The following is a 13,426-nucleotide window of genomic DNA, read 5'->3' on the forward strand; positions in this document are numbered from 1 at the left end:
TAAGAAAAACTTCAACAACAACAAATAGTCTCGTGGCACCGTAGAGACTAACAAAACGTGGATGGTGTCCTGAGCCACGAAAGCTCACGACACCATCCACGTTTTGTTAGTCTCTTCGGAGCCACAAGACCGTTTGTTGTTGTTGAAGTTTTTCCAGTTACAGACTAACTCGGCTCCCCCCCGACGCAGTGGTACTAAGGTTCATTTCTGGAGGGAAACGAACTAATATCGGCCCAGGAGGATGTGCCTGGCAGCCACAGCATTTGTGGATCCTGGGACAAAACTCAAAGGAAGTGACTTTGCTAGACCAAAAGTCCCGCACGAGGTCATCCTACGACCTAGCGTCATTCTTAACGGGCAGTTAGAGAGCTGTGCTCGGTGAGGCAGAGTCTCGAATGGGATTCATTCAACCTGCTCTTCAAAACCGTACCCAGGAATTGATAATACCTCCCCCGTCCCCTGAGCGCACACATGGTCTTTGCTTGTGCGTAGATGATTAAACCCTTCAAAGGGCTAGGACTCTGGAGTTGGGCGTTCTGGTGCCACCTTGGTCCCAGACGACGTGACCTTGGGCAAGTTGTGTAATGGTTCGCTGCCTCAGTTTCCCCCGTTCTGTGGGGATAATACTTGACGCACAGGGGTGCTGTGAGACTACCTGCCCCTGCATGGGGAGGGGGGTTACACAGAACGGGGCTGTGTCTGCCGCACTGAGACGAAGCATAGCCCTCCTAATGGGCTCCAGGTGCCCCTCACTTTAGCCCTTCTCCGATACATTTGTGTTCCGCTAGTTCATAAATAAACAGTCTTCCCTCCGAACGTCATTTGACCGACCTTCAGTCCGTTGCTTAACGCTGCTAAAGTGACGCAAGGCCGCAGAAGCTGCGGGTGGGTGCGATGCATGAAAGTGAGTGAATGGTGCCACCCCTGGGAGAAAAAAGGCCAAAATACGCGACTGCTACACAACTGCAGCGTTCCCAGGTTCCTTTTATTGGTGCTGATGGCAGAGGCTCATTCCTCACTGGGGATGTTAGACACTGCTTAATCGAATAATCGTGTAATTGCACAAAATCTTATTGGTTACATGATTATTCAATAATCTCTGGGGGCGGGGCCGCCAGCCAGGGCACTCCCGGCCCCACTTCCAGGGAGCCCCCGCCATCCTGCACTGCTGCCTCTGTATCTGAGGCAGCAGCACGGAGCGGTAGCAGCCCCTGTCCACAGGGGTCGGAGCTCCTCAGAGAGAGGGGCTACGCTGGCATCCCGCCTGCCCCCCTCCCACGCTGCTCCCTCTGATGCAGAGGCAGCAGTGCAGGGGAAGCGGCTCTGCAAAGCCGGTGTTTATGGGGAGCACTGGCTCCCGCCTCCCCCCCCCACCTCTGTAGGAGGCAGCAAGGAAGGGGGAAGGCAGTTCTGTGGAGCTGACATACATGAAGAGCTGGCTTAAAAGCCAGTTCCCGGGGTGTATTGGCTCCCTCCAGCCCCCCGCCCCGCCGCACTGCTGCCTCCGCCTAGGCCTCTGGGCTAACCATGTACATGACTATAGCTAACAGCCCTACTCCACAGACCTGCTAAACCTCCCTTGCTTCCTGTGCCCATGAATTGATCAGTTGATGCAACCACTGACCTGAGGGGCCGCTCCTGAGAAATGCTGGTCACCCTCAGCTCCTGTCGATTGCACCGAGAGAGCAGGAGAAGGATGCTCAGGATGCAGGATCAGGGCGGTGAAAGTGCAACAGCCGGGCCTTCCTGTGGCCACAGGGTGCGGGTGTGAAGGCTGAGCAGAGACTCGCGAGAGCTGCGTTAGTGTCAACTCGAGGGAACCAAAATGCTGATCTTCCCCTTTGCCTCCTGTGTTCTCGCTGCGCGCCAGGTGTCTGCCATGAAATGCGGCATCCTCCCTGTCTCCCACGATGCACTGCTGCTGGGCAGCATGGTGTACTTCGATTTCAACGGCGAGATGGAGGACGAGGCGGACAGGATCGAGTTACAGAAGTGCCTTGGACCAACCTGCAAGGTGAGAGGAAGAGAGGCGCTCCCTGCACGGAAAGACGTTGCGTCCGATGAGCCGGCTCACGCCGCTCGGCCGGTGATGTTTTCACTGGAGTTGGGCTGAAGAGGTGGCACTCGGATCTGGGTCTAGACCTGAGTTCCCTGCAGGCTGCACGGAAACGCAGCTGCCTAGTTAGCGCTGTGCGGGTATTCAAAGCATCCACGTTGCTCCTCCCCCAACCTAGCCTCCAGGCACCTCTCCCCCCTGCGAAGGAAACTGTGGCCTGGCCCCAGCCCTCTCCTGCTGCTGCCCCTGGACCCCTGCTGTGGCCTGGCCCTCCTGAATCGACCCTGCGAGGCCCAGGTGGCCTGTTCTAGGACCTCTCTCCCCTCGCTGCATTCAGACCTGCCTGGCCCTGGAACCCCCTGGCTCTGAAGCCCCCCTACCACGGCCTGGTCCCAAGCCCCCACCCCACACCTCTGCACCTCACCCTCTGCCCAGCCACACTCCAAAGCCCATACCTCCCAGCCAGAGCTCTTGCACCCCAACCCCCTGAGCTCCTAGCCCTGGCCCCTCCCCAGAGCCTGCACCCCACCTCACCCCAACCCTCTGCCCCGAGCCTGAGTCCGCTCCACACTCAGAACCCCCCGGCCCCACCCTCGCCACATGAATTGCACCATATTGGTGCACGTAACAAAATTAATTCCGCTCAGGAGTGGGAAAAATTAGAGGGAACCCGGGTCGAGACTAGGCCTGGGCTTGTCCTGACAGTCTGGCCCCTTCTGTGGTTAAAGCACCAGACTGAGAGATCTGGGTCCTAACCTGGCTGAGCTATTGTCCTGCTGTGTGAGTTTGGGCCACCCAATCACTTTGTGCCTCAGTTTCCTCATCCAGGGACTGCAGGGAGTCCTGACATACCTGGGCTTTGATTCCTAAAGCTTTTCTGGGGCCAGACACAGCAAGAGGAGAGCCACCAACAGTAGATTGGAAGGAGATGGCCAGTGAACCACACAAAGTGTCAGAACGACTCACCGTCTGGGATGTGACAAAGGCGTAACATTGCTGTCACTTACACACTGTGAGCTGAAAGAGCCTGGAAGTCATTCCCGAGACCTTCAGGTGCTGGGCAACCCCCCAAACTTCTTGCTGGCCTGTGTCTCTGAGCCTCTTTTTGCCAGGGATTCACTGGAGATGGCTGCATCAGCTTGTTTTTCCTTCCCCCTGCAGATCCTGGTGCTGCGAAATCACGGTGTGGTCACGCTAGGCGACACAGTGGAGGAAGCTTTTTATAAAACCTTTCACTTGCAGGCTGCTTGTGAGATCCAGGTGAGTGACTCCTCTGGGCAGCTGGTTGGAATGCACAGTCAACCTGTGGAACTCCTCGCCAGAGGATGTGGTGAAGGCCAGGACTCTAACAGGGTTCAAAAAAGAGCTAGAGAGATTCATGGAGGTTAGGTCCATCAATGGCTACTAGCCAGGATGGGTAGGAATGGTGTCCCTAGCCTCTGTTTGTCTGTGAGTGGGTGACAGGACAGGGATCACGTGAGGATTACCTGTTCTGTTCCCTCCCTCTGGGGATCTGGCATTGGCCACTGTTGGCCGACAGGTCACTGGGCTGGACTTTGTGTGGTTCACCCAGTCTGGCCGTTCTTCTGTTCCACCCTCGTCCGTGTGTTCCCCAAGTTGCTCGCTGTGACAGTGCTTTGCTACACGGCTCATCTGTCTAGTTTAGATACAAACTCCAGCTAGCCAGCCCCCCGAGGACTTATGCCCCCTGTCACCGCAGAGTCGCAGTGGCTCCCATAAGATAAAGATGAAACTGCCTGCTCCCTGTCTGTTCCCCACCCGTACAGACTGACAGGCAGACGCGCCGGGCTGATTTCCTAAGCCACGTCTGTGTCCCGAATGACTAATATGGGGAGAGACCAGGGTCATTGCAAGCCAGACACGCTGCATCCTCTGTTTGCAACTTACCACTGCGAGAAGAACTCCAGCAGCCGTCCCAAGTACTAGACTGTGCAGTAGCATCACTGCGGCGTTTCCAGCCACAGCCATGGACTTACTCTAGTGCTTGGCGTGCGTAGTTGGCTGCATTGTGTTCACCCGTGGGAGCTGTCCCCCAAGGAGCAGATAACTAGGGCTTGCACTGGAGTTGGGTGGAGACAGAGGACCGTCTGGCTAGATTGCACTGATCATGTATCCCCCTCTACTGGGCGATCCCTGGAACTGGCGTCGGGACGGAAACCAACTTCTCTTTTTTCCAGCTTTATTTGCTGGCGAGGTTTTCGTACCCTCCTCCCTTAGTCGTGTGTTTCAGCAGCTGAACTTGAATTGGACCTTTGCCTTCTCCTCCACTACTGACTGGGATTTGCAGGGCTTGCCGTTGGCCTAGATGAGTTCCCACTGAAGTCTCTGGGAGTTTTACCATGGATGTCAGTGAGAGCAGAGATTAGCAAAGGCTGGTTTGGAAACTTCTCCCTCTAAGTCTTTACAGCTCAGCCGAAGCTCCCATGGGGCGAGGTGCTGCATCACTTGTGGCAATTATTCCTTGTTGATAGGGTGCCATAAAAGTGAGTAGCACTTTAATGCTGAATAAAAGACAGTGGCCCCGATTTGCGTACACCAGTGTCCATCAGGAATAACTCCACCGAAGTCAGTGGCGTTGCTCCCCTGTCAACATGATCAGGTTCCAATCGGTCCTGACAAGCTCACAGTCGAAGTGAGGGTGTAACGTGGCAAAGGACGGGGTTTCAGGCACAGCACGTGTTCCCTGGGCTCGGGGAGCCTCACCGTCAGTCCACCATCCTGGTGCACTTGCTGTGAGACTCACAGTAAGGATGTCGCAAGTGTCAGCCAGAGCCATATCCAGAAAGAGTCTTTGGCTGCAAACACCGCGCTGTGTTGGAGCTGCAGCAGTGGCAGTTACAATTATTACTACAGGTTGAACCTCTCTCTAGTCTGGCACTCTCTAGTCCAGCAGCACCTGTGGTCCGGCATGATTTCAGTTAGCCAGACCGTGCCCCTTTAAGGGCTCCGGGGCCGGGAGGGGGGCAGAAGCGTTTCCCTGGCTTGGCCCAGAGTGGCCACCAGGGAAAGCTGGGGAGGGCTAGCCTCCCACTAGTTTGAATTAAGTGGCTACACAGCCCTTAATTCGAACTACAAGCAGTCCCCGGGTTACGTACAAGATAGGGACTGTAGGTTTGTTCTTAAGTTGAATCTGTGTGTAAGTCGGAACTGGCGTCCAGATTCAGCTGCTGCTGAAACTGATGCCAGTTCTGACTTACATACAGAATCAACTTAAGAACCCCAGGCGTCCCCAAGTCAGCTGCTGCTGAAACTGATCAGCAGCTGATTCCAGGAAGCCCGGGGCAGAGCAACTCTGTCTCGGGCTTCCTGTAGTCAGCACTGGTCAGTTTCAGCAGAAGCTGACTTGGGGACGCCTGGGGCAGAGCAGCTGGGGTGCTGCTGGGTTGCTCCAGTAGCGCCGCTCCTCGGTGCTACTGGACCAACCCAGCAGCTCCCCATCTGCTCTGCCCCAGGCGTCCTGATTCAGCCGCTGCTGAAACTGACCAGCAGCGGCTGAATCAGGACGCCTGGGGCAGAGCAGCTGGGGTGCTGCCGGGTTGGTCCAGTAGCGCCCAGAGCGACGCTGCGGGACCAACCGGCAGTGCCCCAGCTGCTCTGCCACAGGCGTCTGGAGAAAAGCCTAGTCTGCTGGGGGGGGGAGGGCGTACTAGCTGCGCCCCCCCCCACCCCAGCAGACCAGGAAGACACGGGTGGCGGACCGAGACGCACCACGGTCCCGCCACCTGGGTCCTCCGTGGCTTTGCTCCCAGTCTCCCTGGTCTGCCAGGGAGACGGGGAGCAAAGCCTCTGAGGACGCCAGCAGCGGGACAGCCGCAGGGCGTCTGGGCTGTCCGGCTGCCGGCTTCCCTGAGGCTTTGCAAAGCGAGGCAGCGAGGCAGCCCCCCCGCGGCTTTGCAAAGCCTCGGGGAAGCCGGCAGCAGAGCAGCCCAGGCGCGCCTGGGCTGCCTCGCTGCCCGAGCCCCTCCGCAGCTTTGCTCCGCGTCTTCCTGGTCTGCAGACCAGGGAGACGCAGAGAAAGCCCCGGAGTACACGGGCGGCAGGATCGCGAGGTCCCGCAGTCCGTGTCCTCCGGGGAGCCCCGTTCGTAACTGCGGATCCAACATAAGTCGGATCCGCGTAAGTCGGGGACTGCCTGGACTTAATTCGAACTAGGTGTTAGTCCTCGTAGAATGAGGTTTACCTAGTTCGAATTAAGCGCTCCACTAGTTCGACTTAAGTTTGAACTAGCGGTTTGCATGTGTAGCGCCTATGAAAGTTAATTTGAACTAACAGCTGTTAGTTTGAATTAACTTTGTAGTGTCGACAGACCCTAAGAGCCCAGTGAGCAGAGGAAGTGTTGGTAATGCTGCTAGAAAATATTGACCTCCCGTGGTCTGGCAAACTCTCTGCTTCAGTGCCAATCAGAGGAGCAAGCTTTGCTGGCACGCTGGGGCCTTTTGCTGATGTTAAAACACCCAAGGGGACCAGTGCTTTCCTCCACACCTGCCTCTCTCACCCTCTTCTCTTCCGCCCCGTCCCTCTCACTCTCCTTCCTCCCTCCCTTCCTGTTTCTTTCCATGCCGCTGATCCCCTCCTGACCTGAGCTAAACCTGCCCTTAAGAAGTGAAACGTGGCATTGGCTGCTGCCACCCCCGTGTTTGCTCTGACTGTGTGTTGTGGCCCTTCCCCTGCCCTATTTGTCTTGGGTGCTCCGCTTGTAAGCGCCTTCGGGCAGGGAATGGGGACTAAGCCACTGGGGCCTATCTCTTGGCTGGTGCTTAGGGCATGACCGTAGTCAGCATGATTCTGTACAACAGTGGTCCCTGGGGTTGCCAGATGGTCTCCCAAAAAATACCGAACACGCGGGCTAAAAATGTGTCGAGCAAAACACAAAACAAAACAAACAAACAAAACAAAAAACTGCCACAAACACACATGCTATGTTTAATACTTAACTTCATTAAAAACAGTCTTCATCCTGCACATCTCTATGTAAAGAGAATTAGAAGTAATGGTGCAAATGTGCATGCAATTTTCATTGTTGTCTATTCCTCTAAAGCTAAGGCTATAGAAGAATTTAGAAGAACTCCTTTTTATCCTGCAGCTGAAATGACTGTAGAGAACTCCCAGCGCCGATCGCACCCGCCTCCCAGCCACTCGCCCCGCCCCGCTAGGCTTCTGACGTGCCCAGAGCGGCGATCGCGGCCCCGCCTCCCAGCTGGGACTCCCAGGCGAGGAGGCGGGGCTGTGATTGGCGCTGGGAGCCCGTGATTGCACAGAAGCCTGGAGGGGGCGGAGGGAGTGGCTGGGAGGGAGGCTTCTGTGCAATCACAGGCTCCTAGCGCTGATCGTGGCCCCGCCTTCCATCCGCTCCCGCCGCCCCTGCCAGGCTTCCCTCCGGTGCGCAGCCGGAAAAATCAGAAAATACCGGACATTGCACATTGCACGTCTCCGGGATTCTCTGATTTTTTTTACTGGACAGAGAGCGCAAATACCGGACGGCCCGGTAGAATACCGGACACCTGGCAACCCTAGTGGTCTCAACCAGCATGTCTAGAAACCCACCTCCCTCAGACAAACATCAGCCAGCTAGACTATCCGCAGACACCCTGGGATCACCAACTCAGCCCCTCACCCAGAGCCTCATAAACCCAGCACACACAAAAGTACAGCAGCCGGGCGAACTGGGCACAGTCGCTGGGAAGAACAGACCTGGGAATAATCGGGGGTTGGGTTGTTCCTCGCTTCTTGCTGGCCACGTGGACTAAACCGGCCTGTCGGAAGGTTTGGCGGGAGGAGGGAGCTGTCATCCAGCAGCTCAGGTTTTCCATGGGGGTGGTACCAGGGCCAAGCTCAGAAGATTGTGGCATTATCAGCACCAGGACCAGGGCTTGAATCTCGCTCCGTGCCAAGAGCCACGCCTCCCGCAGTCCTGCCTCCAGCTAGAGCAGGTTTCCTTTGGGGTCGGTTTCTGTTTCGCGTTTTAAGCGGCAGCTTGTCAGCAAAGCGTGAGAATGCAACATACTGATGCTGCCTTTCTCCTGCTCTGCTCCTCCTGTGCAGCACGGAGCTGGCACGGCTGCACCGAATCAGTGTAGGGCCCTGCTTAGGCAGCTCGCTTGCAATCAGTGTCATGTATTATACATGCTGCTGCCTCCCCGCTGCACCGCGACCTACTTCTTTAGCAGGGAAAATGAGGTCAGTGCCTGGCACTAGCCTGGGAGCCATCTGCAGGTGAAGGGCGGGGAATACATCGGGCTGCAGGCAGCTGTGTCGACAAAGGGCTTTGGGATAGTGCTGCTGCTCCTGGGCGGCTGCCACCCGTTTCCTGTCTCCCCTTTGTGCCCCCTCGTAAGGCCCCGGGATTCCTGGGGCAGGTGGGGAACGCTCCGAGCTCTGGGGCCGGTAAATGCGGGTGCACACGTATCTCGGCCTTCGGAAGTGCAGCAATGGGGGCCAGGCCCCGGCAGTGGCGACTTTGGCCCGCTGCAGAGGAAAAGATCCGCGGTACATAGCGAGCTGGGACTGATGTTGCAAACCCAGTTACCTGCATGCTCGTAGGCTTAGCGTCGCCCGTGGCAAGCGTTTCAGGGCAGGGGACGTTCGCCCTGAGATCCCCCCCGCGGGGATCCCCAATCTGTGGGGAGGGAGCAACACCAGCTCTACTCCTGGCCCCAGCTGCCAGCCCCATGCCCGGGGCCCTGCTCTTGGCGTGAGCCCACGCCCAGGGTCCCGGATGCCAGCCCCACATCACGAGACTCTTTGCTCCGGGCCCCAGCTGCCCGTCGCATTCCCAGAGCTCTTCTGGTTTGACCCTGCACCTGTGTCCCAGCTGCCAGCCCCACACCTGGGGCTCTGCTCCCAGCCCCACAGGCTGGCCCCGTGACCAGGGCACCATGCTTGCCCCGAACTGTGGCCCCAGTCTTGCCCCCCTTACCTCTGTCTGTGTCCCTGCTCCTGAAGGTGCAGCCCTGGCTCCAGACGGTGGAGGGCGGCATGGACAGAGGTAAGGGGTGCGTGAGGTAAAGAGTTTGGGGGAAGGTAACTCTAGTCGCCCCCCAACGCGGGGCTGGCGAGTAGCTGCTGCAGGAGCCCAACCTCACGGCTTTATGCTGGTGGGGAACTGCCCTCCCCCAAGGGAATTCTCTGCCAGCCAGCATCCTTCCCCTTTCTGCAGAGCACATGGGGGGTGGGGTGGAGCCCAACCGAGAATCTGGCCCTTTCGCTGTTTTCCCAGCAGCTGCTCGGGGGGCTGCATTCTCTGTGCTTCGCTCTAGGTCTCTGCCTTGGGCAGCGCGGGGGGAGCCGAGAATCTGATCGTGCTGGAGCGGGAGAAGTACCGGCCCCACGACGTTGGCTCAGTCCGATGGGCCGGGAGCACGTTCGGCCCCATGCAGAAGAGCCGCCTGGGAGAGCATGAATTCGAGGCGCTCATGAGAATGCTGGACAACCTGGTGAGTCTCCAGCTGGGTTAGCCGGAGCCAGTCATTCTCCGCGCTCCCTCCTGGGCCCCTGAGCTCCCGGGGTCTGGGCCAACCTGCTGAAGGCAGCCAGCCAGAGACCGGAAGGGCTGCGGGAGAGCCCCAGGTACTGCGTGCTAGGCCTGCCGAGCAGTGAACAGATCGCGGCTGTTGGAACGAAGCATTTCTCTGAAGTCTCTTCCCTCTTGATCCCCCCTGGATTTTTCCACCCCCTGAGCGGAATGAATTTTGTTCTGTGCACCGATGTGGCGCGGACGTGAGGCACAGAGGTGACATGCAACACATCGCCCTCATGCTGGTGCATATAACGATTCATGGAGGGAGGGGTTCTGAGTGGCGGAGGGCCCAGGGCTGGGGTGCAGGAGGGGGAGGTTTCCAGATGGGGTGTGGGCTCTAGGTGGGGCTGAGGTTGAGGGGCTCAGAGCAGGGGCAGAGGGTTGAGGTGGAAGGACTCTGCTGGGGATGAGGGGTTTGGTGTGCAGGAGGGAGGCTCCAGGTTGGGGAGGGCTCCAGCGCTGGGGGTTGGGGTATAAGAGGGGCACAGGCTCTGCACAGGGGGAGGGGGAGCTCAAGGTGGGGTGAGTGGCTGGTGCTCAGATTTACCTGAGCGGCTCCCTGCTGGGGATGGTGAGCAGGGGCCCCTTTCCTGTGCCAGGCAGCTCCATGCTGGGGCCAGCGCGGAGAGACTCCCCACTGCCAGCCCTGGTAGCTTCAGGCCGAGGGGGGGGACCCTGCCCCACTGCAGCCTTGAGCCCAACGCAGGACTAACTGGGAAGCAGGGTGGCTGCACAGCCAGGGGGGGGCTGAGGTGCTGAGCCAGAGCCCCAGCGTGGCGCTAGGTCGTGCCGTGCGCAAAGAATAGTGCGGCTGACACAGGGCGCGTCTACACTGCAAGTGGGCACCCGCAGCCGGCCCGGCCACCGGCTCCGGGGCTGTTGAATCGCTGCCTGGGGCTCCCAGCCTCCCCCGGCCCATGCTCTGCGGCCTCCTCACCCCATTTCCGGCTCCAGCCTGAAGGTCTGCGCCGTGGACTGGGGCTTCTGTGCCCTTTCCCCAAGCTACATGGGAAGAACCAGACCCTTGGGGTGAGTGTCTGCCCAGCAGCCAGGGCAGCAGCCAGGGCAGGGGCGTGCTCTGCAGCCCAGGCATGTGGGCCCGTGCTAGCTGCAATACAGCTTCCTAAAAGCAGCAAGGAGGTGGCAATCAGCTGTGCAAGCTTCCTGCCCCCCTCCCCCGCAAACACACACATTGTTAGCCTGGGTGCTGAACCCTCACTGCTACTTCTACCAAGCCCAGGTAGGTCAGCGCAAGCTGCAGATCACATCTCTGGCTGCAATGTAAACAGAGCGGCAACGTCTCCTGTGCTGCGTCCCAGACCAAACACACCCGGGGCTTTCCTATTAAGGAATCGGCCCGGAAACCTCAGGCATGCCAGCCAAACAGGCTGCAAATCGGTTCTGTAGCATCAGGAGGGCTTCCGGCCTCTGAAGGAGCCTGTTGAGAGTAGCACAGGCAGTCCCCGGGCTACGTACAAGACAGGGACTGTAGGTCTGTTCTTAAGTTGAATCTGTGTGTAAGTCGGAACTGGCGTCAGCCGCTGCTGAAACTGATGCCAGTTCTGACTTACATACAGATTCAACTTAAGAACCCCAGGCATCCCCAAGTCAGCTGCTGCTGAAACTGATCAGCGGCTGATTCCAGGAAGCCCGGGGCAGGGGCTTCCTGTAGTCAGCCACTGGTCAGTTTCAGCAGCGGCTGACTTGGGGACACCTGGGGCAGAGCAGCTGGGGTGCTGCTGGGTTGCAGACCAGGGGGACAGGGAGCAGAGCAGAGCAGAGCAAAGCGGCGGAACACGCGGCCAGCTGACAGCCCAGCCGCGTCTGGGCTGTCCGCTGCCCGCGTGTTCCACCGCTTTGCTTCCTCTCCCTGGTCTGCTGGAGACCAGGGAGAGGGAGGGCCCCGTTTGTAACTGCGGATCCGACATAAGTCGGATCCACATAACTCGGGGACTGCCTGTACAAGCGCTGGTCTTGGCAGGGAAGAGGAAGAGACCTGGGCAGCAGATAGCACTGGTTTGGCAGGAGGTAGATGGGCAGGTAGCAGAGCTGGACCAAAATCCATGTGGCTTCAAAACAAAACGGCCTTTATTTCAAGACCTGAAAATGCAACACGCTTACGTTTTACAATGGGGTTGCTTTGTCTGCTGCAACACTTTTAAAATATCTGTATATATGTGGTCAGAAAAGTTGAAGTCCTCATGGCAGCTTTTATTTTTGAGTGACCCATTCCAAGAAATCCAGGGTTTGGGCAGCCAAAAAACATTAATCAAAATTTCCATGGGAAACAAACCAAAAAAATCAGACCAACCCCTAGGTCTGTTTCGACCCCATGACTTTTTTTTCTCTACCCTTCCCCCTCTCCCTCCAACCTCCCCCCCCCCCCCCCCCAGTCCTAATAGCGGGAATGTTCCAAGTAAAGAAGCAAACTGCTTGTGTCCCTCCAGGGCTACCGAACAGGCTACACCTACCGGCACCCCTTTGTCCAGGAGAAAACCAAGCATAAAAGCGACGTGCTGATTCCTGCCACCGTGACGTCGTTTGTCTTTGAGGAGGAGGCTGCTCCCATTGCCACCCTCCGGCAGCACGCCCAGAAGCAGCAGAAGGAGAAGACCCGCTGGCTAAACACACCCAACACCTACATGCGGGTGAACGTTGCTGAGGAGAACCAGAGAAGCGCGGGCAGCCAGCGGACCAAGACCACGGTAAGGGGGGATGGGTGCTGAGTAGGAGACAGCGTCTGAAAGGAACAGGGCCAACGTGCTGTGCAACGGCAGAAAGGCCCAATGGATGCTTGGAGCTGACTCAGATATTCTCTTGGTTGGACAAGCCCAACTCCTCGCACAGTAAGGGGCTCAGGCCAGGAACCAAGTAGGACCCCTAATAAGTCCTCACCTTCCAGGTCTGAGGGAAGAGCAGTTTGTATTCAAACCAGCTCACCCATCCCTGAAAACAACCCCTCGGGTCCCACATAGCAAAGCTGCTTCCCTGTAGTCACAGGGACCACAGGAAGCCCACACAAAATTGACGAATGGCCTGTATAAAAATGTTCACTTTCCTCTTCTACTGAGAGACAGGGCTTCTACCAGCATGGTGTCACCTGGGGCATAGACAGGACGAGAGGGGCAGTGGGCCTGGGGCTCTGGAGAATGCACACGCAAGTCCTTAATTTGCCACTGACTTCCTATGTGACCTTGGGCCTGTCACTTAGCCTCAGTTCCCCATCTGTGTGATGGGATAATAGCCCTGCCCTGCCTCACAGGGGCATGTAGGATATATACATTAAAGATTTGGATCAGAATTTAACAATTACTTACTAGACACAAGTCCAGGCAAAGCCCTCAAGCTGTGCACATCAGAATCCAGATAGAGTTGAACCCGGATGGGCTGAACCAAAACTTTAAATGTGAAGGAAGATCTGAATCCACATTCAGTTTCCTGAATTTTGCTTCTGGTCCCTTTTTCGGTAAGGGACCCTACCTTGCTCTGTGAAATTTGTCTGTGAAATTCGGAGCATTCAAAATCCTGTGATGGGTCACAGACTCATTGGCTGGGTCCATGTTTCTCCTTATGTGTTAGTGATGCTGCAATTCCGGTCTTGATGCATTTTCTTTGCTTTTCCCTACCCTGTCCCGGGCGTGGGCCAGTGGCTGAAGGCCGACGAGGTGGAAAAAGCCAGCAGTGGGACCCCGATCCGAATTGAAAACCCCAACCAATTTGTGCCTCTCTACACAGACCCACAGGAAGTGCTGGAAATGCGGAACAAGGTATGGGAGCTCTCAGACCTCTCTCGTCACCCCACTCTCTGGCGTCCGATTTGGCAGGTCTTAGTT

The 13,426-nt window shown here is 57.4% G+C and overlaps 1 protein-coding gene across 1 annotated transcript in view; it reads left to right on the forward strand.

Moving 5' to 3' along the window:
* The window catches only part of ADD2 (adducin 2), a 119,433-nt gene that overhangs the window by 86,768 nt on the left and 19,239 nt on the right, over positions 1 to 13,426 (forward strand). Inside the window, exons 7-11 of the mRNA XM_006129099.5 lie at positions 1,871 to 2,014; positions 3,218 to 3,316; positions 9,334 to 9,510; positions 12,041 to 12,298; positions 13,241 to 13,360. Coding sequence (XP_006129161.2) covers positions 1,871 to 2,014; positions 3,218 to 3,316; positions 9,334 to 9,510; positions 12,041 to 12,298; positions 13,241 to 13,360 — 798 coding nt within the window. The remainder of the gene's footprint in view (positions 1 to 1,870; positions 2,015 to 3,217; positions 3,317 to 9,333; positions 9,511 to 12,040; positions 12,299 to 13,240; positions 13,361 to 13,426) is intronic.

The sequence above is a fragment of the Pelodiscus sinensis genome, chromosome 28 (assembly GCF_052426305.1).
Source record: "Pelodiscus sinensis isolate ZL-2025 chromosome 28, ASM5242630v1, whole genome shotgun sequence".
In the NCBI taxonomy this organism is placed as follows: Eukaryota; Metazoa; Chordata; order Testudines; family Trionychidae; genus Pelodiscus; species Pelodiscus sinensis.